At 40.0% G+C, this 27,490-nt stretch overlaps 1 protein-coding gene across 14 annotated transcripts in view; it reads right to left on the bottom strand.

Annotated features, from left to right (window-relative positions):
- Positions 1 to 27,209, bottom strand: part of ep300b (E1A binding protein p300 b) — a 47,942-nt gene extending 20,733 nt beyond the window's left edge. For 4 of the 14 annotated variants that reach the window (XM_048199158.1, XM_048199148.1, XM_048199140.1 and 1 more), the window contains exons 1-16: positions 25,159 to 27,207; positions 22,655 to 23,238; positions 18,218 to 18,379; positions 17,312 to 17,552; positions 17,108 to 17,221; positions 16,638 to 16,865; positions 13,090 to 13,189; positions 12,868 to 12,999; positions 10,824 to 10,941; positions 10,371 to 10,539; positions 9,657 to 9,755; positions 9,470 to 9,558; positions 9,227 to 9,379; positions 7,677 to 8,135; positions 1,081 to 1,305; positions 790 to 949 (exon numbers count right to left, since the gene is read on the bottom strand). In XM_048199158.1, the coding sequence (XP_048055115.1) occupies positions 790 to 949; positions 1,081 to 1,305; positions 7,677 to 8,135; positions 9,227 to 9,379; positions 9,470 to 9,558; positions 9,657 to 9,755; positions 10,371 to 10,539; positions 10,824 to 10,941; positions 12,868 to 12,999; positions 13,090 to 13,189; positions 16,638 to 16,865; positions 17,108 to 17,221; positions 17,312 to 17,552; positions 18,218 to 18,379; positions 22,655 to 23,238; positions 25,159 to 25,252 (3,127 nt within the window). In that variant the 5' untranslated portion in view covers positions 25,253 to 27,207. Of the gene's footprint in view, positions 1 to 789; positions 950 to 1,080; positions 1,306 to 7,676; positions 8,136 to 9,226; positions 9,380 to 9,469; positions 9,559 to 9,656; positions 9,756 to 10,370; positions 10,540 to 10,823; positions 10,942 to 12,867; positions 13,000 to 13,089; positions 13,190 to 16,637; positions 16,866 to 17,107; positions 17,222 to 17,311; positions 17,553 to 18,217; positions 18,380 to 22,654; positions 23,239 to 25,158 lie in introns of all 14 variants that reach the window. The other 10 variants (XM_048199187.1, XM_048199121.1, XM_048199174.1 and 7 more) reach the window with 7 other exon arrangements.
- Positions 27,210 to 27,490: the final 281 nt, after the last annotated feature.

Genomic DNA, 27,490 nt, shown 5'->3' on the forward strand with positions numbered 1-27,490 from the left:
AACTGGCCATTTTCAGCTATGGTATAAAAAGGAGGATAGTGCCTTCTGAAATACAATGCACTGTGTACTATCCCATGCTGCAAAAAACACCACAGCAATAAAACTGTTTGAAAATTTATTTGTACACCCACTGTAAATGTTTCTCTTTGTGAAGTTTGGTTAGTGGTGTCTAAAATGCATCTTTACTGCCAGCCTGCATGGAGAGCTTCTTGAGACTCCAGAAACACCAGCAGCTTCAAATACCTGTTTGCTGCTCAACACTGGCTTTTTTTATAGCTGCCCTTATAATAAAATTCATTTTTTTGACAGGAACTTTCCTTAATAAGCCTTTATCTGACCGAGTTCTGCTGTGCTCTAAATCACTCACAAATCTTATGATAATTTGATAATCTCCATTTAGTTTCACACAATATTAGTTGTTTTCATGCCTTTTGCACAACATTGCACCATTTCATGCTTTTCATCTTCAGAAAGATCTTTCTTCCTCTCCATATTGCATGAGAACTGTGACTTGCTTAATAATGTGGAACAACCTCTTTAAGTAGGGTTTCCATAGATCTGGCAAATTATTTTGTCTGAGATTGATACCAGTTATCTAAAAAGACATGGATAAATAAACAAACACACATTTTCTTAGAAAAACTAAAATCTGAATGTTTATTCTACTGAAATCTTACTGATATGTCACTTGCATAATAATTTGGAAAGCAGTGTACTTGCAAAAGTATTCTAACATTGAAAAAACATCACCTTTAAGGATGAAAGATTGTGTGGACGAGTTTGTTTTACCTTTCTTCTTGCTTTGTGTGTTTGCGGGAGTGCTGTTTGTCCCTGCAGTCTCTTCCTCTTTGGGTTCGGTTTTGACCTCCGGCTTCTTATCCTCATCTGTCGACCCAGTCGATGTTTCCATTGGTTCCGTCTTGCATTCATCACCTGCAGGCTCCTCCTTCTTTATGTAGCAGACCAATTAATATAAGGTTAGGGAAGCAATCAGTCATTTGCATGTCTCAGATTTAACAGATGACAAAAGTGTATTTTTGTTTTAGTGACTTTATATGTCATTTGTCTTTTCCTGCTCACCTCTGGTTTCTCCTCAGACTTTATCTCAGTTTGCATGGCGGCCATTTTCCCTGAGGCCTTATCTTCCGTCTCATTCTCATCCTCTTCTTCCTGCTTGACCTCAGTTTTGGGGTCGAGTGGGGCGGTGGGCTCAGACGATGTCAGTTGCGAGCTAGGGTCAGCACTGCTGACCGAGGCAGGAGTTGAGGCCTGACCGTCCGCAGTAAGAGACGACTTCTGAGACAGCTGAGGGTGCGACAAAACAGCTGATTAGGAGAACAACCAATGGCAAACAGAAATGAGGAGGAACAGAAAGAATAGAACAGCAGATTAAGAGAGAATAGCAAACAACAAACAGAATTATGGAGGAACAGCAAATAGAGAGATCAGACAATGAGAAACAACAGAAAGGAGTAAAAGCAAACAGTCAAATAAGAAGCGAATCAGGAGGAAAGAGAGAACAGTCAATGGCAAACAAAAGTCAGTAGAAACAGCAAATAAAAAAATAGCTTAGGGATGAAAAGAGAAACAAATGTTAGAACAAGTCAATAAAGTATAGTAGAGAAAGCAAAAACAGACAATAGCAAACAAAAATCAGAAGGAACAGCAAATAAACAAAATAGAGTACAGGAAAACAGCCAAATAGGGTCATTTCATGTCAAATCAATCAAAAATTTGAGCTGGGGAAGTTTCCAAAATGTGGTTTTGTTAAAGGGTTAGTTCAGCCAAAAATGAAAATTCTGTCATTAATTACTTACCCTCATGTCGTTCCACACCCATAAGACCTTCGTTCATCTTCAGAACATAAATTAAGATATTTTTTATGAAATCCGAGGGTATCTGATCCACACATAGGCAGCAACGTCATTACACCTTTTTGACGTTTAAAAACATGACTAAAATTGTCCACGTGACTACAGTGGTTCAACCTTGTTATGAAGCGACAACGAATATTTTTGTGCGCAAAAACAAAACAAAAATAACTTTATTAAACAATTTGAACCGTTGTCAAACACAGTGAACTCAGTGCAGGCTTCCTTGTTTACGTCCGAATGCCGGCTCATTATTGGCCAGATCCTGTGTCAGCATCACATGCATGCGTTGTGCTGCTCACGTGTTCAACTTCGGCCAATACTGAGTTGGCGTTCGGACGTAAACAAGGAAGCCTACACTGAGTTCACTACGTATGACAACGGTTCAAATTGTTTAATAAAGTCATTATTTTTGTTTTATTTTTGTGCACAAAAAAATATTCTCGTCGCTTCATAATATTAAGGTTGAACCTTGTAGTCACATTGACTATTTTATCGAGGTCTTTAACACCTTTCTGGATATCCAAAGGTGCAATGATGTTGCTGTCTATGTGTGGATCAGATGGATTGATATTTAATCAAAAATATCTTAATTTGTGCTCTGAAGATTAACGAAGTTCTTACGGGTGTGGAACGACATGAGGTTGAGTAATAAATGACAGAATTTTAATTTTTGGGTGAACTAACCCTTTAATATTTTTTCTGTACAAAGACAAACAGATCTCCATATCTATGGGACTGAAAAATTAAGATTCCAAAGAATGAGAATCTAGAAGTATATTAAGATATTTTTAATACTTTCAGAGTTACAGGTATAACAACTAGAAAAATAATATTTATGGCACTCAGACAGGTATGTTCTTAAAATTGTGTTGATAGAAAAAACACGAGATAAATTTCTAGTTTTAACATTATTTGTTCTTAAGATATTCCTCTTTAAAAGAAAAGAAAGTATCAGCTATATGCAAAGTGACCCACATTTGGTTTTTGACCACTGAAAATGTGTACAATTTACCAATTTAAGATCTCCGTTTCTCTGGGATTGAACTATTGAAGGCCTTTAAAATGCAGATTACCAAAAGGAAAGTTTGTTAAGAACCAGAATTTTAAAAGGATATTAAGATATCTTTAATACTTCTTGAGTTACAGGCATGCAAACTTGAGGCAAAAAACACAAGAAGTGCTTTTTGCCATTTCTGAACTGTCACCATTGGCTTATAATGAAACAAAGATTGTTAAAGTCAACGGATTGTACTAACAGACCTACCAAACTCTGTAAAAATAAAATAACGATGTTGCCATCTTTCTAAAGTCATTTTTACACCCCTCTAATTTGGCTCCAAATCTCAGGTGAAAATTGTCATTTTGACCCCCCTCTACAAAATAGTGCATTACTCAGTAAATATACATCTGTGACATTTAATATTTTGGCTTTCATCACTATTAATGTTTGTCTTTCTACAGAAAAAAAAAATGTAAAATTAAAAATTTGAGCCAGGGACCTCTGGTTGAGTTGATACAGAATGACCCAAAAGAAAACAAAAGTCAGAAGGCACAGCTAATTAAAAAGTAGAATAAGAGCTAATAGAAATGTCCAATAGAAATGTCCAAGAACAAGTCAATAAAGAATAGTAGAGTAACAAAAAAAAAAACAGCCAATGGCAAACAAAAGTTGGAAGGAACAGCCAATTAAAATACAGCAGCACAGGAGTAAATAGAAAAATGGCAACAGTACAGCAAGTAAGGACAGCCAATGGCAAACAAAAGTCAGAATGAACGGCAAACTAAAAAAATAGATAAATAAAATTTATTTTAAAAATAAGTACTGCACGAGCAAAAAGAGAAACAAATGTCAGAACAAGTCAAAGAATAATCGAGTATGCAAGAACAGCCAATGACAAACAAAAACGAACATCAGAAGGAACAGCCATTGCAGAACAATACAGTAAGAGAACAAGCAAATAAAAAAAAACAAGACCCATAAGCAACAGTCAACAAAGAAAAGCAATGAGAATCAAGAGTATAAAGGAAAAGCCAAAACAAACAGCAGATTAAGGGGGGTTTCACACTGGGCTCGTCAGCCGTGGCGGACCGGATCTGAATGCAATTGTTCTGGAGCCTCTGGTTTCACACTTACTTAGTTCTATCAAACCCCAATGCATTTGCGGTCATCTTGCATCATCACAATGTGCCCTCTGTCTGTTTGCCGCAGGGACCCCTCAAGCACGGGGCCCGGAGCGGTCGCACCGCCCTAAGGACAGCCCTGACAGCGCGCATGACAGAAAAAAAAAAACAATGCGGGGTCAATATACTGTGTTATTTAATTTGGCGCTATTATGCGCAGAAAAATGAATGATACTTGTGACTGTGTGATGCATGACGGCGGCTTCTCTGCTGCGCACAAACAATCTTGTTTGAGGAGGAGAGAGCTGATTGCGGGTCACATTCATTCACTCTGCATGCTCACTGTCGCTCATATCAAAGGTAAATCACTGTCATATCAAAGGTACACCACTGTTATCCCCTACACGTGTTTGAATTAATGGCGTCGTCATCAGCTAAAATGCATGAGCATGTTACTTCCTAAACGGGAAGTGCGGACCAGAGTTCGAGTTGCTTTTACATTCACATGAATCATGCCACAGGTTCATTGCAACTGAACTCAGATCATCTTCAACAGGTAGTCTTGGGTTCGGTACTTCAGTGCGCTCCCTGGTCCGCATGACAGCTTAACAATTTGTGAACCGTGCTCTGTTTTGAACTAAACTTCAGTGTGAAAACCCCCTAAGAGAGAACAGCCAATGACAAACAAAAGAAGGATCAGACAAAAGGAACTGCTGAACAGCAGAATGAGAGAGAACAAACATAAGAGACACTAAAGCCCAAAGTAAACTTCGGCCGTCCGCGTTTCACGAAGGTCCATGCATTGTTTGAGCTACGTAATTTTCGTAACAAGGAGGGTCCGTGGACATCCGCGCACACCGCAGCCCAATTTTGGCTCGTACAACACCACATGTGGGTGTTACTTGAGCGCTTGAAACAAAGTCCACTAACGTGTCAAACGCGTCTTTCCGCATTCAAGAGTACTTCGAAAAGGATCAGAACGTGGAAAATGAAGTATACCTTAAGACATAAGGAAGAGTCAAACATTCGAGATGCAACATCCAAAGAGAAACAGTGAACTGCAACCACAACAAGGAATTCACAGGGCCCTATGTTTCATTTATTAATCAAATTAATGCATACAACTTTAAAGGCCCATTCACACCAAGGATGATAACTATAATGATGAAGACATAGTTCTAAAAATCACTCTAAATTTAAACAAACACCAGTCTCTACACCCCCATTAAAGGGGTAGTTCACCCAAAAATGAAAATTATCCCATGATTTGCACATTCTTCTTGTGCATTCTTCTTATAGTCGTCCGCCGGAATCTAGTATTTGAATTTATAAGATTTTAAAGGTGCCCTAGAATTAAATATTGAATTTACTTTGGCATAGTTGAATAACAAGAGTTCAGTACATGGAAAAGACATACAGTGAGTCTCAAACTCCATTGCTTCCTCCTTCTTATATAAATCTCATTTGTTTAAAAGACCTCAGAAGAACAGGCGAATCTCAACATAACACCGACTGTTACGTAACAGTCAGGATCATTAATATGTACGCCCCCAATATTTGCATATGCCAGCCCATGATCGAGCCATTAGACAAGGGCAGCCAGTATTAACGTCTGGATGTGCACAGCTGAATCATCAGACTAGGTAGCAGTCTGTATAATGCATAAACACAACTTCATTCTTTATAAATCTCTCCAACAGTGTGTAATGTTAGCTTAAGCCACAGAGCATATAGCCTCAAACTCATTCAGAATCAAATGTAAACATCCAAATAAATACTATACTCACACGATCCGATGTATGCATGCAGCATGCATGACGAACATCTTGTAAAGATCCATTTTGAGGGTTATATTAGCTGTGTGAACTTTGTTTATGCTGTTTAAGGCAAGCGCGAGCTCCGGGGGAGGGGGAGCATGAGAATTAAAGGGGCCACAACCTATATCGGTGCATAGTTAATGATGCCCCAAAATAGGCAGTTAAAAAAAATGAATTTAAAAAAATCTATGGGGTACTTTGAGCTGAAACTTCAGACACATTCAGGGGACACCTTAGACTTATATTACATCTTTTAAAAAAAAAGTTCTAGGGCACCTTTAAATATGGATATTTTTCTTACAAAAACACATTGCTTCACTTCAGAAGGCCTTTATTAATCCCCAGGAGTGGTATGTATTACTTTTTTTATGGATGGATGCATTATTTTTGTCTTCAAAACTCAGTCCCCCATTCACAACCATTATAAACCTTGAAGGACTAAGGATATTTTTAAATATATCTCCGACTGTGTCCGTCTGAAAGAAGATAGTCTTATACACCTAGGATGGCTTGAGGGTGAGTAAACCATGGGATAATTTTCATTTTTAGGTGAACTATCCCTTTAATGATGATAATGGCACAGAGAAACTGTATCATCGGAATCACTTTCAGAACGATTTTGTTTCCAGCTGATGAGCGATAAAAATATTGACAGAATCCATCCTGCTTTAAGAGCTCGAGCATTTAAAGTGGCAGACGATATTGGGATGCTAATATAGTTATCATTTTAATTATCATTGTAGTTATATTTATAGTTATCATTTTTGGTGTGAACGGGTCTTAAACTTAATCTTTTAAAATGAAACTTGAACAATTCCTTTCAGTTTTGCAAACTAAGTGTTGCACAACAGAAGTTTACAGTTTAAATTAAAACTTGGACAAAAAAAGTACATTTAAAAAATGTTTTAAAAAGTATAGGTCCCACTTTATATTAGATGGCCTTAACTACTATGTACTTAGATCAAAAATAAGTACAGTGTACTTATTGGGTTCATATTGTATTGCAAAACACTTGCTGCTATTGAGGTGGGATATGGGCAAGGTTAGGGACAGGTTTGGTGGTATGGGTAGGTTTAAGGGTAGGGGTAAGGTGTAAGGGATGGGTCAACAGTGTAATTATAAATGTAATTACAGAAATTAATTACAGATGTAATTACATGCAGGTGTTTTTAAAATATAAGTACAATGTAGAAACATGTATGTACACAATAAGTGCATTGTATCAAATTATTAATTTAAATGTAAGTACACAGTAGTTAAGGCCTCTTAATATAAAGTGGGACCAAACTATATTATTACTTTGAGAAGTATATTCCACAATAGTAATAAATTTCTGTTCAAATTTTTTCAGGTTTCAAAAACCTTTGTTTTGCTGAGTCGTAGTGAAGGCTTTTGTGTTTCTTTGTATCTGATGATGAAGTTTAAGTGGTCTGTCCTCATATAACGAAATGGCAGATGCTGAAAACACCACGAGCCTCATGCGTGCTTGAGTATGAGTGTAAGAGACAAAACTGCGGCACTCATTCACACAAGAGACACGCAGAACATGCAGACTTCATATTTCAACAGCAGTCTTTTTGAGCTTTAATATTATTCTCAAGCCCTATCCTATTTTTGATCTATTCATCCAAATTTCGCCAAATTTCCATGACATTTCAAGTTATACAGTAAAATCCATTTTTATGACTGGATTCCACGATTTTGTCCGCATTTTCCACGTCACGAAAATCCCTAAATTCACAGCAGATCTAAACAAAAACAATAAATGGAGGCTCTTCATTGACATTCGAGTCAACTTATGAGAAGATGTGAAGGTACAAGCAAAAGCACCCTAAACAAACACATTCTCGATTGGGATACTCACAGGAGTGTGTGGGTGTGCACAAAGCCCGTGGGTATTCTGGGAAGGCACAGATGACGCTAGCCCTGTTTGGGGGCCTCCGGTGGCTCCGCCCCCATGTGACTGCTGCTGTAGCTGACTGGCTTTTTCTGAGCCTACCCCCTGTGCCATCGGGGGCAGCTGCGTTGCAGGTGGGGCCATAGTGGTCGAAGAAGTGGGGGTGTGGGGCTGGGGAGTCTGGTTGCCCGGCAACTGCGGGGGCGTTTGGTGCGGTGCAGGGGTAGGGGTGAGGCTGCGTGCGGGAGAAGGGGAGTTCTGGAGTAAGGGAGGACAGTGCGTGTGCAATCCTGACTGTGGAGCAGGTTGGTGGAGGTTGGACGGAGGCCCCTGAGGGCCAACAGAGGCTCCAGAGCCAGAGACCGCAGACTGAGTTTGAGCTACTGGACTACTGACTGCCAGCGACGGTGGAGTGGGCATCTGATTCTGAGAGAGGAAAAAGACAACAAAGAGGTGAGAGTTAACTGGGTGGTATTACTACACATCAATGTCTGCGCGATGCATTTATTATTTAACACATTCCCGATAGTTTTGTTGGTGATATAACACCACACATCATCAATACTGCAATGATCACAAGTTTGTGCAAGTTTCCTGAATCTGTTCAAAAACTGATTCACTGGAGTCTCACCTCATGTTTTAAAATGTTTGTGTTTTTGTGTATTACTATGTATATTGGTACATATAAATATGAACAAATTACTTTGAGTTTCTGCAGTAAAGAACCATCTGTGAAAAACATGCTGTTAATCTTAACTAGATTTTTAAAATGTATTTTAGTTTTTGCATTAAACATTTACAATCTATTTAGCAACAATGGCTGCTTGGTCCAAATAATTTTGTTGAAAATATTATATGAAGAGTTTGAGTTGCTAAACTTTGTTTATGCATGGCTGCATTATTTAGATCAACAAACACAGTAAAAAAACAGTAATATTGTGAAATATTCAATACTGAAATCAGCTGCTTAACATTTTTGTGCAATCTTTTTCAGGATTCTTTGTTGAAAAGATTTTAACTTTTTTTTCTCTAGAAAGTTGAAAAGAACAGCATTTTATTTGAAATATGAATCTTTTTACCATTATAAATTTCTTTACTATCCTTTTGATCAATTTTATGTGTCCTTGCTAAATAATAAGTGTATAAACAGGTTTTTTTAATGATGTAAATGCTAAATCATCCATCCTCATTTACATCCTAACATTAAGTTTTATGAATACACTCAAGTAACACTAAATCACACACAACATAACTAAACACAAGAGGTAAAACATGAAACAAAAGAGGTTTCAATAAGGCAATTCTAACCTAATAATCTCAAGTTATGCTTAAATCTCAATGAAAGTCATTTTTCTTAAAAATTTAGCATGTGTCAGTTTATATTGTCTTTTATAAGAGATTATGACAGAAAAACTGTTATACACTCTTATAACCACCAAAAGACGAATCGTATTAGATACATTAGATACATCAAAATGTACTGACTAATATGGTATGAATGTGCTTTAATAGCAGACCTGTGGTATGGCTCCCTGCCCTGCAGGTTGGTTCAGGCCAACCACACCCTGGCCCAGTCCAGCACCCGTCCCTGGAAACTGGTTCTGCATGTACTGATTTTGTAACTGGGGTACATTGGGTTGAGCCATTCGAGGTGTTCCCTGCATACTCATCTAAAAAATACACAATAAAGACAACAAAATAAAACTTAAATCATTTTAAGTTGAATAAGTCATCCCCCTTCAGGTCACAAGTCAATTTACCTGATTAAGGTTTGCTCCCATCGGCAGGGGCGGCGTTGCCCTTTGACCCATTGGCTGCTGCATCCCCACCTGGGCAAACTGATTCATACCTGCAAAGGTGAGCGAGAATCAAAGTTACAAGAAAAGACAAACACAAAAATATGGATTTATTTAAGGATGTTCAAGAAACTGTTCTTCAACTACAGACCATTTAGTGAGTGTGCCATACCAGCAGGATTCTGCATGCGGTTGACCATCTGATTGGGTCCAGTGGCTTGAACTAAGGACGGATCTGAATGAGGACCATCTAGGAGAGACCAGATCATCCATTACAACCACTCGACGCAATCAATAACAAACATCAGCATCTGATTGTGATAGGGCTACACAGTATTGGCGAAGGCGATTCATCTGCGATAATGAACATGATATTGCGTGGCTTTTCAGTGATCTACGGTTCTGTCTATTAAATGCCGCTCCATTTGAAAGCAGGTGATGCCGATTTTGCGGTAATCAGGGAAACGGCTTTACTGACGGAATGCGCGTGACAATCTCATGCGATATATCGTGCAGCCCTAACATTATTTTAAATAAATAAATAAATAAACCTCTTGTAACTTTTGATCAAAATAACTTCCCCTCCCTCTTGCAGTATCATTTGTTTTCTTCGCTGATGATATGTTTACTGACCCGAGGGCGGGACAACCTGTCACTCACATGGTATCGACCAATAGCAAACCGCACCCATCCAAATCCTGATGGACAAAATCAAGTCCCGCGCTACTTTTTTTTGTTGATTGAGAAGCCGAATATACCTCACAAAATGGAAGATAAGTATTTCTCAACTTCCGTTTCATGCATCGAGCTTTTATTTTGACGGGTAGCCGTTCACGGATGTATGCAGGTGTGTATGTGTACGTACTGGGCAGCTGTGCCTGATTCATGCCAGCTGGTGCTTGAGGTAGAGCACTGTTGGGCATGCCAGGCTGAGCTGGCATCATACCCTGCTTCTGCAGTCTGGTTCTCCTCTTCTCCTCCAGCTCCTTCTGAATCTTATAAATCTTCTCCGCCAACAAGTGGTAATACTCCGCCTGGAAAAGATAAACATTCATGAAGACAATCATTCTTACAAATCGGTTTAAAACATGTACAACAATTCAGTTCAAAGTCTTTTTCATGCACTTTTAGTGAAGACAGAAAAATTTGTGGACGTATTTGTGCCTGGTTAGGATGGTTTTTCCAGTGTTCTGTCCAGCACTAGACTGTGACAGCTGTGTCATGGGTAAAAAGTGAAGAAACAAGTGATCCTGTCAATTCACTCAGATATTCGCCAAATATAATCCACAGACATGAGACTGTGCAAGCGTTTTCTTACCCTGCTGTTGGCAGATTCGTACATGTCACCCTCCACTTTGCGTGCGTAAGCTACAAGATTCTCCATACGACGATCCTTCAGTGCTGCAGGGTCCGGAGTGGGGAAGATAGCCTGCACACTACTCACACACAAAAACGACACATGTGACTGAGAGCGAGCTCATAGAATTAAACAGCACCTTATGTGTGACTTTCCAGTTGTGTGTGATTAGTAGATAAGGATTTTGAGCAGGAAATCAGCATATTAGTATGATTTCTGAAGGATCATGTGACACTGAAGACTGGAGCAATGATGCTGAAAATTCAGCTTTAACGTCACAGAAATAAACTGCATTTTAAAATATATTCAAATAGAGAGAGAATTATTTTAAAATGTAATAATATTTCACAATATTACCGTTTTGATTGTATTTTGATCAAATAAATGTCTCTTTGGTGAACAAAAGAGGCTTCTTTCAAAAACATAAAAAAACAGCAACGTATATACAATAAAAAATATTTTTATATAATAAAAAAATCTGTGTGATTCTTAAACGTCGCATGGGCTGCCAGTTGCGGTGGTGGAGCGACCTGAAGTCATTTATGTTCAATGACAGTTGGTGTTTTTGATGACATGAGCAACAGGGACTGTTTTAGCAGACTTTATGTAGCAGTACAATTTGCTGACAGCCAATGAGAGTGCAGGACGTGATCTGCCACTAATTCAGCTCAATACAGAGGTCAAGCATGATTGCTACTAGTAACTAACAGCACAGACACTCTGAGATTAGGTGTATAACGATATATCGCAGTACAATATTTCGCGATGCAAAAATGTTACGATATGTATCGTAGAGTGATGCCGATACATGGCAGTCTAATCTTATTGGTTTAGCTGCCGAGTCCGACGTGACCTACTCTGCAACATGGAGGTGGCAGTGAGAGAAGCCGGGCTGTCACCGCATATTAAGGGTGTGTCTCAATCAGCTCTTTAGTTCAGTAAGTGTTTCACGCACACATCGAATCTTGCAAGCAGGTTTAAATGTTTCTCGCATCAGTCTCTGGCTTGGTCGCGTGAGAAAAGGCGTGGCTTTCTTTCACCGCAGTGCCACAGCAACAGCTGTGCTCACAGAAAAGCAAAAGATGCTTGCGATGTCTTAGGAGCCATTCACATATTGCGTCTTTTCCGCATGCAAGTCAGTCATTTCAAATGTAGCCGGGCGGCAGGCGCGCTCATAATGGAAGCAACGCGGTCACGACACGCATGCGGTGCGTTTTCCAGGTGCATCGAGATGAAAAATTCTAAACTTTTCAAAATGCCGCAAGCGCACCGCAGGCCATGTGACAAGAACCAACCAATCAGCTATGGCCTTTCCGAAACAAAACATTAAAATCTCAGCCGAACAGCTGATCATAGCTTTACAGGGTGGTTTTTATACCTTATCTCCATAAATATATCTAGTAGTAAAAGGTAATGCAAGGGCTAGAAATCAATTTATCCTTTGCTGAAACTTCCCACTCCTCTTGGAGAGCGCAGTTTATGGTTGCATAGCAACGACCGACGCCACGGGAGCGCAAGCGCTTTGGAAAGAAGCGGTGCGGCCGCAACTTCCACACGTTTTTAGACGCGATATGTGAACGGTCCCCTAGGATTCTTAATTCTAAGTTCATGTTAAATTTAACTTTTTTTTTTTTTCAGTGACGCAGACCTATTCAGCTGTTAATTTGAATACAGAAGGTTTTTATTAAACCTTGAAATCTGATCTTGTATGTACAACAAGGAAATTATTGAAATTTGTTAATGTTTTTTAAATAAATCTTCTTTGAATTTGTTTCATTTTTTTCAAAATATCGTGATACGTATCGTATCATGAACTCAGTATCGAGATATGTACCGTATCATGACCTGAGCGTATCGTTATTAATTTAGCATTAACACCCCTTTATTTTTTATTAATTTGTCACAATTTTAAAATTAAAAAATATATCTCTAGCTTTTCTACATCCATTTCTAACTATGGGTACATAAAATGACAGTCGATAGTGTGCGTGTGTGTATCACTCACAGTTTGTGTACGAGGTGATTCCGGAGGTCCTGTGTGATGTCTTCATGCCAGCTCTTCCTCATTCCTGCAGAGGGGGGCGTGGCAGTCGCTACAGAACTCATGTTACCAACACCAGAGGTGTCATTCATCAGACTGCAAGAGAGAGACAAACCATCAAACATCAACATTAAGCTTTCATTGACCAACATATTTAAACCAGTGAACCGCAGTGATGTTCAGTACCTCATGTTCCTGTGCAACATGCCGTCAGGCAGCATTCCCGGATGCTGGTTCGTCATCGGACCCCCGACTCCACCGTTCACTCCCATTGAGTTCCCACCTGCTGGGGCACACAGTATAAGGCATTATAGGTAATACATGCTAAATAAACTTAATTCAAAGAGAAAACAAATTTATTTTTTCTTAAAGGGCACATATTATGCCCCTTTTTACAAGATGTAATATTGGTCTTGGATGTCCCCAGAATGTATTTGTGAAGTTTCAGCACAAAATACCCCACAGTTAATTTATTATAACCATTTGAAAATGTCATTTTTGGGGCCTGTTTTAAAAAGAGCTGTTTTGGTGTATACCACCTTAAATATAAATGAGCTGCATATCCCCGCCCTGCCTTTGGATGAGGGCGTAACTTGCATACCTATGGCAATAAACAGTTGGTAGAAGCAGAATGGCTGAGAGTGAGAGACCCGCTGTTTTGTATGGCATTCAGCCGTACATGTTTGAACTGGAATCAGACCCAGATGATGAAGAGACTCCGGCAGAAGAAACACAATTGAGAATGGAGCAGGACGTCTCTGAATGGCTATTTGATACATTTATGTACTTATAGAGTTTTAATCGCGTCCCCTTTGCAATTATGGATGTGCAACACACACACACACACACACTGTGATAACGTTCGCGCAATTTTTTGAAACTACAAACACAAATACTGTGATAACGTTTGCTAAGTAAACATACACAGTTTTGAATACAATATCTTTAAAAAAATATATATATATACACGTGTGGATACACACTATACAAACAAGGTTTAAATTATATACACAGACATTCTACGACGACGACGACAACAACTTTAGACGCATTTGTTATTGAATTGGCTGACATCGACTGAAATGACTATTTGCTCAAAAAACATTAAATACACTTACTTCTTCTGGAGGTGACGTTGGATCGCGAACAGTAGGCAACGATCCACACTTGAGGATTAACTTTGAAGCAAGACCTGCTTTGAATTGACCCTCGTTCTCAAAACAGTCAGTCAAAAAATGATTCGCGCAAACATAAACGTATTTTGGAATTTTGAGTGGCGCCTTTCCTTCGTAAATAAAATCCATCCACTGCGTTTTCAGTGGCTCTGATGTCGGAAGTAAGTGAAAACTACTATGTTCATTATTACATCCCACAACAGAACACTTATGTTTCTTAGGAGACATTACCGGCTGTCGTTGAAACAATCGAGGATGGTTGACAGATCACCGAGGGCGGGGTCTATGCCAAAACCAGATTGTCAATCAAACCACGTGGGTGGGGCTTAGCGCAATTCTACGTCACAGTGAGAGCAATCTTAGAACAGGGCGTTCTGAGACAGTGCTTATGAATTATTGAGATTGTAAAAAAACCACTGGGTGGATTTTTCTCATTCTAGGGTGGTTTTGCTCACACACTGCCAACACACATTTATGGTCAAACACCATGTAAAAGTGAATTTTGCATAATAGGTGCCCTTTAAAGGGATAGTTCATTTAAAAAATTCTGTCATTAATTACTCATTAATTCCCCTTATGTCGTTCCAAGCCTGTAAGACATTCGTTCATCTTAGGAACACAAATTAAGATAGTTTTAATGAAATCGGAGAGCACCACAAAACATGCGCGTTCTGTTGACGCGAGAGCAGATGTTGCGTGAATGCGCACTGGAGATTAATATTCTGTAAATAAAGTGGTAAATTAAGGGGGGGGGGGGGGGGTTGTGCAAATAAAGCACTCGCGTCACTTCATAAAATTGAGCTTACACCACTGGAGTCACATGGATTACTTTTATGATGTCTTTACTACTTTTCTGGGGCTTGAAAGTGGTAGTTGTGTAGGGTGTCAATCTCTCAGATTTCATAAAAAAGACCTTCATTTGTGTTCCGAAGATGAACGGAGGTCTTACAGGTTTGGAGCCACAAGAGGGTGAGTAATAAATGATAGAATTTTAGAATTTAGAATTTTGGGGTGAACTATCCCTTTAACCCATTGGCAAATACTATTCTTGTTTTAAGCATTTTTTTTTTTACTCTCGAGACAACATGAATTAATATCTGGAGTAAATGAATCTTGATTTAAGAATGATCAGATACTGGAAAACAAGACAAAAATACTGACTAAGAAAATCTTTTTTTTTTTGCAGTAAGCATAAAATCGAAAGAAAAACAAAATCGTGATATGGCTTAGTGCAGTTAAAAATAAACGCTTCAATTGAATTAAATAAATATATGCGCTGCATGTTTCAAAGTGTTTATACGCATGAGCGGCTCATTATCTCCCGCAGTTTGCAGCGGCTCAGAGCAGCTCGGTTTACAGTAAATGCTGCTCCACAAAAACTCTCTGCAAACAATCTCTGCATCTGCTCCGAGTTTGAATCATTTTAACGCATTTGGGAACGCAGCATGCACCAATCATCTCATCATTATGAGAAGCAATTGACAAAAGTGAAGCTTTAAGGGCTTTGATGGTTTAAAAATGAAGAAATTAAGACAGCGATAAATATTAGTATTGTAATTAATATAAAATAAAATAATAATTATTATTATTCATTATATTATTTTTCAAAAACATTCTATTTTTCATGTATGTTGTATTGAATTACTGACATTTTTTGGGTTAAATCAGATGCATTTTATCAATCTGATCTATTAGTTAAGTATATACATTTCTAGTTCTACAACAATATAGACGTATAAAAGATCATCGAATCACATTAGTGGAGAAGCATTTAATCACAGGGCTTGTCCAGGGCTTGTAATTGTTTTTGCACTTGACCACTCGTCTATTTACATGACGAATTTCCGGAGTTTGGCGAAAGTGTTCAAGTGGGCGTGAAGTCTGCGTTTTAAGATTTTTGTTTACTCAATGGGACATACTTAATCACTGTGTGACTGTGGTGCTTTGTTTATTTATTTTATTTTTCAAACGTTTTACAAAATACATACAAATCTCTGCAGTCTCTGCACCAATATAATGTGCAACACTTTGGCCCGGTTTCACAGACAGTGCCTAAGCCAGGATTAGACCTTAGTTCAATTAGGATATTTAAGTAGCTTTTATAAACATACACTAGAAAAAAAAAAAAAACATTACTGGTGTTACATCTCGAGTCAAAACAGTGGCACTGACATATTTTAAGATATGCCAGTACAAGTTGCTTTCAGTTAAAACAGCTCAAACACGCATTTTAGTCTAGGACTAGCTTAAGCCTGGTCTGTGAAACCGGGGGATAATGTTTCACAACCAAATTATGTGTGACATTTAATTAATTTACCTTACACTGATAAGTTTTCCTACACATAATGCGAAATCAGGGCATGCAAGTTCCTGAATGTGATGAATGATACGCATAGTCTCAAAGCCCGCTCTGAAGCGGTATTAGAGATAGTGTGGATTCAGTATGTGTTAAGAGTACTGCACTTCAGCATGTTTCAGACTAGGGATGGTCTTGCGCACTTACTTCCTGTCGTGGGTATATGGACGAGCCCAAAAACAAAAGGTTACGGAAACTCTTACCTATGTTGTTGAGTGTCCTCATGCCGGGTTGAGAAGGTACCGAGGTCTGCTGATTCTGACTGGATGCCTGGTTGCCCTGGTAGGTGAGTCCAAGAGCGGCATACGCCCTTTCGATGGAGCTTGGGTCAATCTGACTGGGTGGGTTTAAGTTTGGGGCTGAAGGCTGGCCGCCAGGTAATGACCCACCTAATGGACCACCCATGCCCATCCCAGCACCTCCCAGCAGAGCTAGAGAAAGATAGACAGAGATGAAGGATGAGTGATTGAACAATCCTTTCAAATACTAGAATATGTTGAGTAATAGTAGATATTTTAAACAAAGTATTAAACCAATGGAATCCAGTGTTGTTTTGGACCCCATTGACTTGAAACATTCATCCAAATATATTCTTTGTGTTCCACAAAAGAAAGAAAGTTATACAGATTTTGAACAACTTGAGGATGAGTAGCATTTGTGCATATTAGCTCACATTGCTGGTTTCTTTTGTCTCCGGCGCTCTTGAGCGGCAGGCAGACGGGACAGTCATGCCGCGTGCAGTTCTTCCAGTGAGAGATGATCTGCCTGGAGGACGCGCAGTGAGCCACTGTCGGGGAACACAAGCACGCAAGTAAGGTGCTATCTTTTTTTATGTGCGGGGAAGATAAAATAGGAATGAAAGATTAGCTCCACTCACCCTGGCAGGATTTGCCGGCCTGACAGTGGGTCATGTGATTAAGGACGTTCTTCATGGTTCTGCAGTGGGGCAGGTTGCACTGGCGGACCTCTCCGTTGGCCTGCTCTCTGCGATGGCACTTGTGAGCATGCAGTAACAGCACCAACTGCTGCTGAATGAGTTTACGCTTCTCCGGGTCCGCCGCAGGGGGCGCTACTGCCCCAACCGGGCCCGAGACGCCACCCACCACACCTGAGCTCTGCTAGAAACAGAAGGGTTTCCAAGGGTCAGGATTTCATGTTCCTGCAGCTCAAAGTGATTTACATATTTAAGGACCAGGGAAGACTGGAGTGTCCGTTAGCAATGATGGCAGCATATACCGTTCAAGTTTGGGGTCGGTAAAGTTTTTTATAGTCATAATCAAGGCTGCATTTATTTAGTCAACAATTCAGTGGAGTTATAATGTGATATATTATTACAATTTAAAACAACAGTTTTCTATTTGAATGTATTTTACATTGTAATTTATTCCTGTCAAGGCAAAGCTGAATTTTTCTTTAGTGTCACATGACCATCCAGATATATGCTGATTCGCCGTTCAATAAACAGTTCTTCTCATTATCAATGTTGAAAACAGTTGTGCTGCTTAATAGTTTTGAAGAAACTATGATAGTGTTTTCAGGATTCTTTGATAAATCGAAAGTACAGCATTTATGTTTTGTGGCATTATAAATGTTTCTACTGACATTTTCGATCAATTTAATGCATCCTTGCTGAATAAACATAATATCTTTTAAAAAAAATGATGGGGAGTGTGGCATGGATGGACGGACGGACAAACGGATGGCTGGTCATCCTTTCAGTCAGAGAGGCTAAGTGAATGCGTGGATGTGGTTCACTATGATATTTTCTATATAGGTCTCTCACCATGCCACCCATATTCTGCCCATGCTGAGGTTTCTTGTCCATGTTGAACTGGTTAATGCTGTTGGGTTGACCCGCTTTGTTTTGGAGCTGAGGCCCAAGGGACTGTCCTCCACACTGACCGTACGAACCGCCGTAGGGGCCCGGAGCAGCCATCATTCCCATCTGAGAGACAGAAAGAGGGGGGGGGGGAAAAAAAAAAAAAAGAGGAAAAGCTTCATCAAGAATAAAAATGAGCTGGTGTTTCAGTCATAAACAAGAAAACAAACATCAGTAGATTCATCAGCATGTTTAATGTTCATATTGTCTACTCACTTCATACATATAATGCTAGTGACACTGCGGTATCAATTCCGTAAAACAAACCTCAAACAGTTGCTAAAATTTCTAAAAGAGCAAAGCAAAACAAAGAAAATGTCATTCCCTCTTTTTTTCCACCCATTTCCTGTGGCCCAGGTTGTGCAATCGCCTGTGAATCCACAAAATGGTGCGCAGTTCCTCGTATGAGGGAGCAGAGAAGGTTTTTCAAACTGAGGAGTTTCAGATGTGTTCAAGGATCACATCACTGAACGTCTCGTCCAAATCAAAGAAACACCACAAGATCTTTATTTATCCACTTGAATAGTCTATTTCACTACCTGATTTCTAAGTGTTACTAGACAAAAAAAAAAAAAAAAAAAAAAAAGAGGGGAATACAGTGCTGTAACAAGAACATAACTAATCAGATCTGTGAATTTAGTTTTTGAAAAACAACTTGAGTTTTCAAGTGAGCAAACACTAAATGAGTCTTCAAGTCAAAGTTTGAAAATAAGAAAACTTGGCCTTTAAAAGTCATAGATCCTTTTTTTGACCTTTAATATTTGATATTTACTTCCATCCAAAGCAAATTAACCATAAAGCTTAGGTCCACAGGACTGATAGGTGTGTGACAGAACCAGAGCATTGCACTTTTTGTTCCATAAAACAGTTCAACAACTGTTAAAACAGGAAGTTGGGACCAAACGTAGAAGGGCTTTAAAAAATTTTAATTTAAAAATACCCAATAGATGGTTTATTGATATTGATTTCACTGGGTCTTTAATTCATCTGATGGACAGTAACACTCATGTTGATGTAAAAATTAATAAATAAACAACTGCTTTTTATTTTAATATATTTTAAAATGTCATTTATTTCTGTGACGGAAAAGCTGAATTTTCAGCATAATGATCGCAAATAGCTGCATTGCCGTTTCGGTGTGTCTCTCAGAAATAAGAGCCTGCCAGGAGTAAGGTATACTACTACTATTTCATATGTCTATTTCAATGTTTTAAAATCTACAATATGAAACACAAATGATTGTACACTAATGAAATGAGAGCAGCATGATCGCAAATCAAATAGCCACATCGCCATCTCTGTGCGCCTCTCAGAAATAAAAGCACGACAAGAGTAATATCAACTAAAGGCTGGAATACACTACACGACTTTTCCCTGATTTACAGTCTGGAGAACCTGACGCTAGTTGGCAAAAGTCAGAGCCAGTTGCAGATTTGAGTTGACAGATCTTACAGAAAATCGTGTAGTGTATGATGGTGAAAGACTTGCTTTAAATTGATTCCATCCAGTCGGAAGATATCAAACATGTTTGATATTTTGAGACCCTGTTCACACTAGTGCGTTTTCGTTTTGAAACAAATAATTTTTTACTACAGTTACGCCTGTCGACATGCTTCATCGCCTTCATCGAGATTTTTGACAATGAAGGCGTGACTGATGAAGGCCCACATTCTGCTACCAGAACACAACAATAACAGATCGTTTCCCAAAAGCATCACAAGCCTAAATTGATCGCAGAGAGAGACCGTTGGTGGCTATATGATCAACTTTCAATACTTTGTGGAAACGCAGCCCAGAGTCGTCTCTCTCAGCGGCTCTGTAACGTATCAGCCTCGATGACCGTGTAAACAATAACATGGAGATGGAATTGCATGCTTTGCTGACTTTGTGGTCCTTTTTAGTAGCCATTGTGCAGTTAAACTCTGCATTTCATAATATCGCAGCTGCCTAGATGTGCAAGACGCAACTGTTTACACTTGTACGCGCTAGAGTTGTCAAAAGTACCGACTTCGGTACCTAGTCGGTACTGAAATTTAAAAAATGTGACGCTTTGAGCGCTGTTGAGTGGATTCGTAAACATCTCTGATTGGCTGTGGTTTTCACGGCTCATCGGATATGTCTGTGATTGGCTTCAATGATCAACGCTGTAAAAACGTTGTAAATAGTCATCAATAAATCTCTTCACTAAGCGCTTACACAGATACACACGGGAGCGTTTCAAAGCAGGCGTCTATCATGAATCGGTCCACTGTTAGACACCTGCTTTCAATCGCTCGCGCTCCCACTTTCAAAACGCTTTCAAATTCAAACACTTCCGTGTGCTTTCAAACGCTCCCATGCGTTGATCATTGTAGCCAATCACAGGCATATCCGATGAGCGCGTCAACACAACGGCCAATCAGGGGTGTTTACGAATCCGCTCAACAGCGCTCAAAGCGTCACATTTTTTAAATTTCAGTACCGATTGGTACCGAAGTCGGTACTTTTGACAACTCTAGTATGCGCATGCCCAGTGTGCATTAAAGATCACGTGACATGCGTTTTCGGTCGAGTAGTGTAGACGGAGATTGTTTCTGAAACTGAAGTATAGACAAGGATCTTTTCATTTTAAAACGTCATTTCAAAACGAAAAAGCACTAGCGTAAAAAGGGCCTGAGCCAATTTTAGAACAGATATTGTCATTTGTCACGTGTCGCCTAGCAACAAGACGCGTTTCTGCGCGAGTGTGTGTTGTTCGTAATGTCTTGAAAGTCTGATAGTGTGTGATCCTACATGTCGTTTAGCGTATGATGCCCAGTTTTTCCTCTGTAACTATTTACAAAGTCGGCAAGTGTAAAATGACTAGCGTTTTAAAGTCGAGCAGTGTATTCCAGCCTTTAGATACTGAATCATACACATTTTCTACTACTTGACATGTCTTTTTAAAAGGTTTTAAATCTTGTACGAGGTGATACAAGTTTCTCCGTCTCACTCTCTCCCGGAGCCAGTAAGAATTTTGTATTCTTTATACTTTGTTCAGATTTGCATTTGTATAAATAGTAATAGTTGTTTTAGCAATTTTCAACCACTGAATATTTTCTTTCAACTTCCATGTTCTCTTATCTAGTTTATTTAGAATCCTCTTATTTGAGGTTGGGGATGATTGTCCTGATATAACTCTGTACACAACATTCCTCTGGAATTTTGTACCCTTTTACAGTGTTGGGGAAAGTTACTTTTGCGTTACTCCCTAAAAAAGTAACCATTTGTGTTACTTAGTTTCTTTTTATGGAAAGTAATGAATTACTTTTGCGTTACTTTTTCCTCATCTCGGCTGCGCGGTTTGTTTGTTTTTATAACAACAACAAAAAGGCTAATTTTAAAGTCCCCGTGAACCAGAAGTTGCAAACAATTTTTCTCCAGTGTTGCGACGTATTACCAAGTGAAATGAAATATTGAATAGAGGGCAGGGTTTTACTTTAGCGCTCCTCCTCTCCATCTCTCGCTCATAGCAGACTAATGGTTGGAGGGGAGTGGTTTATACGTTTTCAACCCAAGCCGTCAAACTGGCATCATCAGGGAAGGAACGCCATTCCAGACCGGAAGTAACTTTTCAGATTTTGATTAAAGATTACCACGACAAACAATTTTTTTTCGGTGTATTAACTTGCACGGATGAATTGTTCACCACAAGTCCAGTAATATGCGTGATAACTTTAAGGCCCATTCACACCAACAGTGACATGAATAAGCCTCAGGCTGAAGGAAATGAAATTCACGCCTGTACAGTGGAGGGCGCAGTTCATACAAACAAGCCTTTCAGCTGTGCTGCCATTCTGGATTACAGACGAATAAATGAGTAAATGTACGCTCACATTTAGTCTAGAATAACCATCATATTTACACAGAGCACACAACGCCTCTGCACTTACTCCCGATTTCTCTCAACATGGGGACAGGAGAGCTGTCAGTCAATAGCATTACCCCCAACACTGCCCTTTTATACAACTTTTAATGTTATTGTTTTAATCAGAAGATATTTGTAATAAAAATATTTATTATACAAGACATATTTGTTAAATAAAACTATAAAGGGAACAGAATTAAAACAAGCTTCATGTAATTTTACGAACTTCCAGTTTAGACCCTGCTCACTTTCTGTTTTTCCAAATACAGATTATTTTGATATTTTAACAGATAAAGATACAGATATTGACACCTAGTGGAAAATATAGATCTTTCATTCAGAAACATGTCGGATTACAGAAGTGTAATGAGTTAGCTTTAAAGTTTTGTGTGCACTCCACTGTCTGAAGTGCATGGATGCATACTTGTCTCACTATAGTATTGTTCACAGGTTACCTTGTTCACTGTTCCTGGTTGCTGCGGTCTCATTGCTGCCTGCGCCATCTGCTGCCCTGCGTTCTGCTGCTGCAGAGAGTCGGGCAACATGTTCCCGTTACCAGCCATGCCCGCATTCATGTTCACATTGGCGTAGCCCATTCTGGGTGCACCATTCATCATCTGCCCTCCCATCATGCTCTGCGGCTGTCCGTTCCCTTTCTGGGTGCCCATCATGCCCCGGTTCATTCCCGACACCATGCCAGGCTGCTGCATCATGCCAGGCTGCTGCTGTTGAGGGCCACCCAGTCCCTGAGTAACCGGGCCGCCGCCCAGACCTCCCATCATCCCCAGGGAGGCCGCGTTACCGGGGCTGCTGGTGGCTGTGGAGGTGGATGGAGGGGCGCCAGGGCGGAGGAGCTCAGACAGGTGCTTGTGTTTGGCCGCAGTGTCCTGGCCCGAGCCGCCCAGAGGACCTGACATCCCTCCGCCTCCCAGACTGGTGTGCAACTGGCTGGGGTCCATCCCGTTAGGAAGGCCCAGGTCGGAGGAGTTAATGAGCTCATCTGGGAGGTCATGCTCCAGGTCAAATAGAGAGCCGAAATCTAAAAGATGGAGAAAAACAGACTTTAACCAGGTTGTCGCTCACAGAAAAATCACTCATAATTAGATCCATTAGAGAATAATTATAGTGTGCCCAAAAAATGAGACCTTTTCAGCAAAGCCACAGCAAAAGAAAACATATTTTACCCAAGTTGTGAGTTTGCAGACTGAGATTAACCTGATGAGATTAAATAATACTACACAATAAATGGACAACGTCTCTAATGTAAAGTTAGACTGCTCAGTATCTCGGTCTATCAGACACCACACAGCAAGAAATCTACACAAACTGACCAGTGAAATTTAACGAATCTCAGCTGATGGTGAGAAAACTGCAAGATTATGACAGCTCTCGTGACGAGAAAAAAAACTGAGATTATCGCCTCATATAGTAGAGCCGGTGTGTGCATGTCCTAATGGTTCATACTAATAAAAAACACATGGCATGGCACAACAATGGACAAGTGGGACAAAATGGGGGCCTTTTCCTACATAATGGCAAGTCCTGATAACAGCAACGCACTAACAACTTGCACATGCAACATACTCTATATAAGAAGCAAGAAAACTCTTGAATGCAGTCTCGACAATAATGATAGATTAATTTATCAGCCAAGTAATTATACAATATTTAGATTTGAGTTTTGAGATTATCATCATAGACAAAAACGTTAAAAAACACTTCTGTTAAGGTCATCAGTCTGTTTTAAAATCTACGGATAACCCTTTTAATGGATGGGATAGGTAAGAGTAAGGTAATATGTTAACCCCTTAATCTAAAAGTCTTAATTTGTCATGTCACCTTATATTTAAAAATGTTTTTTTTTAATGCATGATTATTTCAAGAAATGCATAGGAGAAAAGAAAAAAAAAAATCTATAGAATTTAAAATTTCTAAAAATGAAATATGAATATTCTGAATATTAAAATAACCTATTTATGGCTGGTTTATGGGTATCTTTAAGAAACGGTGGATAGACAGCAATAAAATAACTCTGGAATAAAATCCCAAGTATTCATTTTGCATAACATCTCATTTCTCAGTGCATACAAGACAACATAAACAGTGGCACAACTTACCCCAAACATCCCAAACTTATTTTCAGTTATCAAAAGCTTCTTTTTTTATATAATGTTGACTCAAATTCACCTTATTTGATATTAGTAAATATATATAAAAGCATAACAGCAACCATTAAAACACTGTATTGTGGATCTCTACAGTGCATAAGACAATATGACCAAACTTTGATTTCTAGACATTAAACTCTGCTAGAAAAACTGCTTAAACCAGCCTAGGGTGGTCCTCTGGTCAGACAGGAAGACCAGCAAACCACCTTAAGCTAGTTTAAGATATAGAAAAACCAGTTAGATGAGGCAGCATCTACCGCTTAGTGTTTATTAGAAACTCGCAAACACTGGTTTGTCAACTACTTAGTACACACTAAATGTGAAGCAACTTGATAAGAAGTGATCTCGACGTCGTTCCCAACCGTGTGTCAGTAAAGCGACGTGATTTATAACGCGTGTATGTCGAGTTTTCCTTTCCTGACAAGCTCAAAATGCATCACCTCATAAACCTTTGACACCAACCCCAACTCTCGACATCGCACAACGCCAAAAGTTTGTGTAACGTATACCCGGAAAAACACTGCCTACTATTTTGCACACTCAGACGATCGAGCACAAACAGTTTTGTAACGCACCTCATCAACTTCAAATGAAACCACTGGGCAAATTAGCCTGCTAGCTATGCTGCGAAGTTATTTAAATACCGAGGATGATGCAAACAAACAAATACAAGCAAAGAAAGCTCTTAAAAACACACGTCGCGTGTGTTTATTCATACATGCACGCGAACGGCGGCGGTGTGCAGGCGCGAGATACGCCGCACACCGCAGCGCGTGAACATTATTATTTACCGTTTCCATCGCTCGCGGAGACCGACAGAGCCGGGGAAGACAATTTAGGCCTCTTAGCTGAAGGCGGACCGGAGTCCAGCACATTATCGGCCATAGTTTTCCTCCGGTTTAGTGTTAATGCATATATCCCGCGTAGGATAGCCCTTCCTGTGCAGTCGCGAGCCGATGTGCGAATGAAATCTCCTCGTTCACGAGCTCCGGACGTATTCCCGTTTCCCTTTCATGGGACGATACATGCATGCAATGCAATGCTTCAATGTTCAGTCCACCTTTAATGCTCCCTTTTAAGATTTTCTAGTCTTTAGTTCCTCAAAGTATATTTCCGAATGGAGGAGGTGAAGGGAGGGACAGACGGTCATGCAAGCTCGCCGCAAACTCACGTAGCCTCCTCGGCGACTGAGCAATTTTCCCAAGATTTATCCTCGCTGCTTGCATCCGTCTTTTCCGCCATTGTCGGCGGCGAACTGAAGTGTTGGGGTTTTTTTTAAGGCGTTGTGTACGAGAAAGCGAACTCACTCCGGTGCGACTTCATGCAATGCTTATAAGCAAACAATAAGATTCAGAATTCCTTCTCGCTTTGCATTGTAGCATGTGCAATTCTCAAACAGCATCACTTTACTTTGATTAAAAGTCCATCGAGCTCCTTAAAATTGACATGAATCTCCTTCGCCGACGTCTTTATTTCCTCCCAAGTAATCAAGTTGGATAGAGAGAACAAATAAATACTTGAAAATCGTAATAGAATTAAGCAATCATATGAATGTAAAAGTTTCCTCCTCTTTGCAGAATAAATAACACGAGAAATGTGCATCCAAGGACTGAAATGACTTGAGTTTGAATGCACGAGCTACCACTTCAGAGGATTCCAGACAACTTGCATATTTAAGTGTCCATGTCTTAGTATTTTGCAACAACACTTCAAAGTGTCAAGTTAAATGGTTTATTGTGCATTCACATCTGAATATGGCTCGTGCGCCCTCTGTGTGAATGTGTCCACTGCACGAGTTAAAAGTGTTTGCAGGAAATCTCTGACCATTGCTTCACGAGACCACCCTGCACTGCGCACAGCTCGTGCATGCAAAAAAATGCAAAGAAATGATTTCAAAAGTGGCTGTCTGATGGACAGAACATGTATGCAATTCGTCTGAAGTGCAAGAAGATGTTGTCTCGCAGTTCGCTGTGTGCACGCCACGAACTAAAGAATGGGAATCAAGTGAAGTTGGTCAATGCATTTGCTTGTATTTCAATGCACTGTCACATCGAGCAAATAAGAATAATTTGTCACTGCACGAAGAGCCTTGCGGAGCATTAAAGAAAGAGCGAGAGGAACAGCAGTGGGTCGAAAATAGAATGAACCGAACCGAGGTGGACTTCAGTAATATTTCGGGTCTGAAGCATCTGCCGATCCGGGTGATATTGCCAGCTGCACCCCCCAAAATCTGGGGGTCCTCAAACCCCTTTCATAGGCTTTGTGATGCTGTGAACCCCCCTGCGCGTTCATCCCTTTTAAATTTCTCCCTTCTTTTGCACAGTTCCTGCAATTTTTCCCACTTTCGCTGTCGTCCACCAGCAACCGGCGATGTAATTTCACAGATATTCCCACTTCGTGACGCTGTTATTTTCCTTTTCCCCCTGACGAGCTTCCCTTCGTTTAAATGTATTGCCCTCTTCCGCCTCGTTTAAAAAAAAAGAACAGAAAAAGAAAGGCAAACCCGGTCTGCTTTTTTTATTTCCACACTGAAGAATCTATAATCTCCCTCCGTTTCCTCCGCTAATCACCCGGGTTGTGTTTTATCCGGTTTGGATCCGCGAGGACGGAGCCGGCGGCGCTCAGAGTCGCAGTGGTCGGCGCTCGAGTGGCTTTTTTTTTCGGTCGCTCCTGCCTCCTTCACTCTCTCCGCACAAACAAAATGGCGGCTTGTTGTTTCTACTCCTCTGGCTGGGGGGAGGGAAGGTTGGAGGTGCGGTAACATTAGTAAAGGGGGGTGGAGGGGGAGATGGCGATCGGGATTTCCCGGACAGTGCTGCTTCCGTACTGTTTCGGAGTTGCGACTTTTCTGGGCGGGTGCAAGACGGCGTCCAAGCATCGTCAGATGATGGAGTCACTAACAGTGAAATGACTTGTTCAGCAGAAACATATTACTCGACTTGGCATTCTACCTGGAGGAGGGACAGTGAAGCCCAGGGGTCAAGTGCCCTAATGAAGTGCAATAGAGAACAAGCAATGGTCTCAGTTCAGAGGCTTTCTCGCTAAGCCTAGTAAGCTTCCAACCTAGATGGTATTTTTGGACATCATAAGCACATTCATAGTCAGCTTAGTTCAAAAACTAGA

This window comes from Megalobrama amblycephala, linkage group LG1, assembly GCF_018812025.1.
Source record: "Megalobrama amblycephala isolate DHTTF-2021 linkage group LG1, ASM1881202v1, whole genome shotgun sequence".
Taxonomy (NCBI): Eukaryota; Metazoa; Chordata; class Actinopteri; order Cypriniformes; family Xenocyprididae; genus Megalobrama; species Megalobrama amblycephala.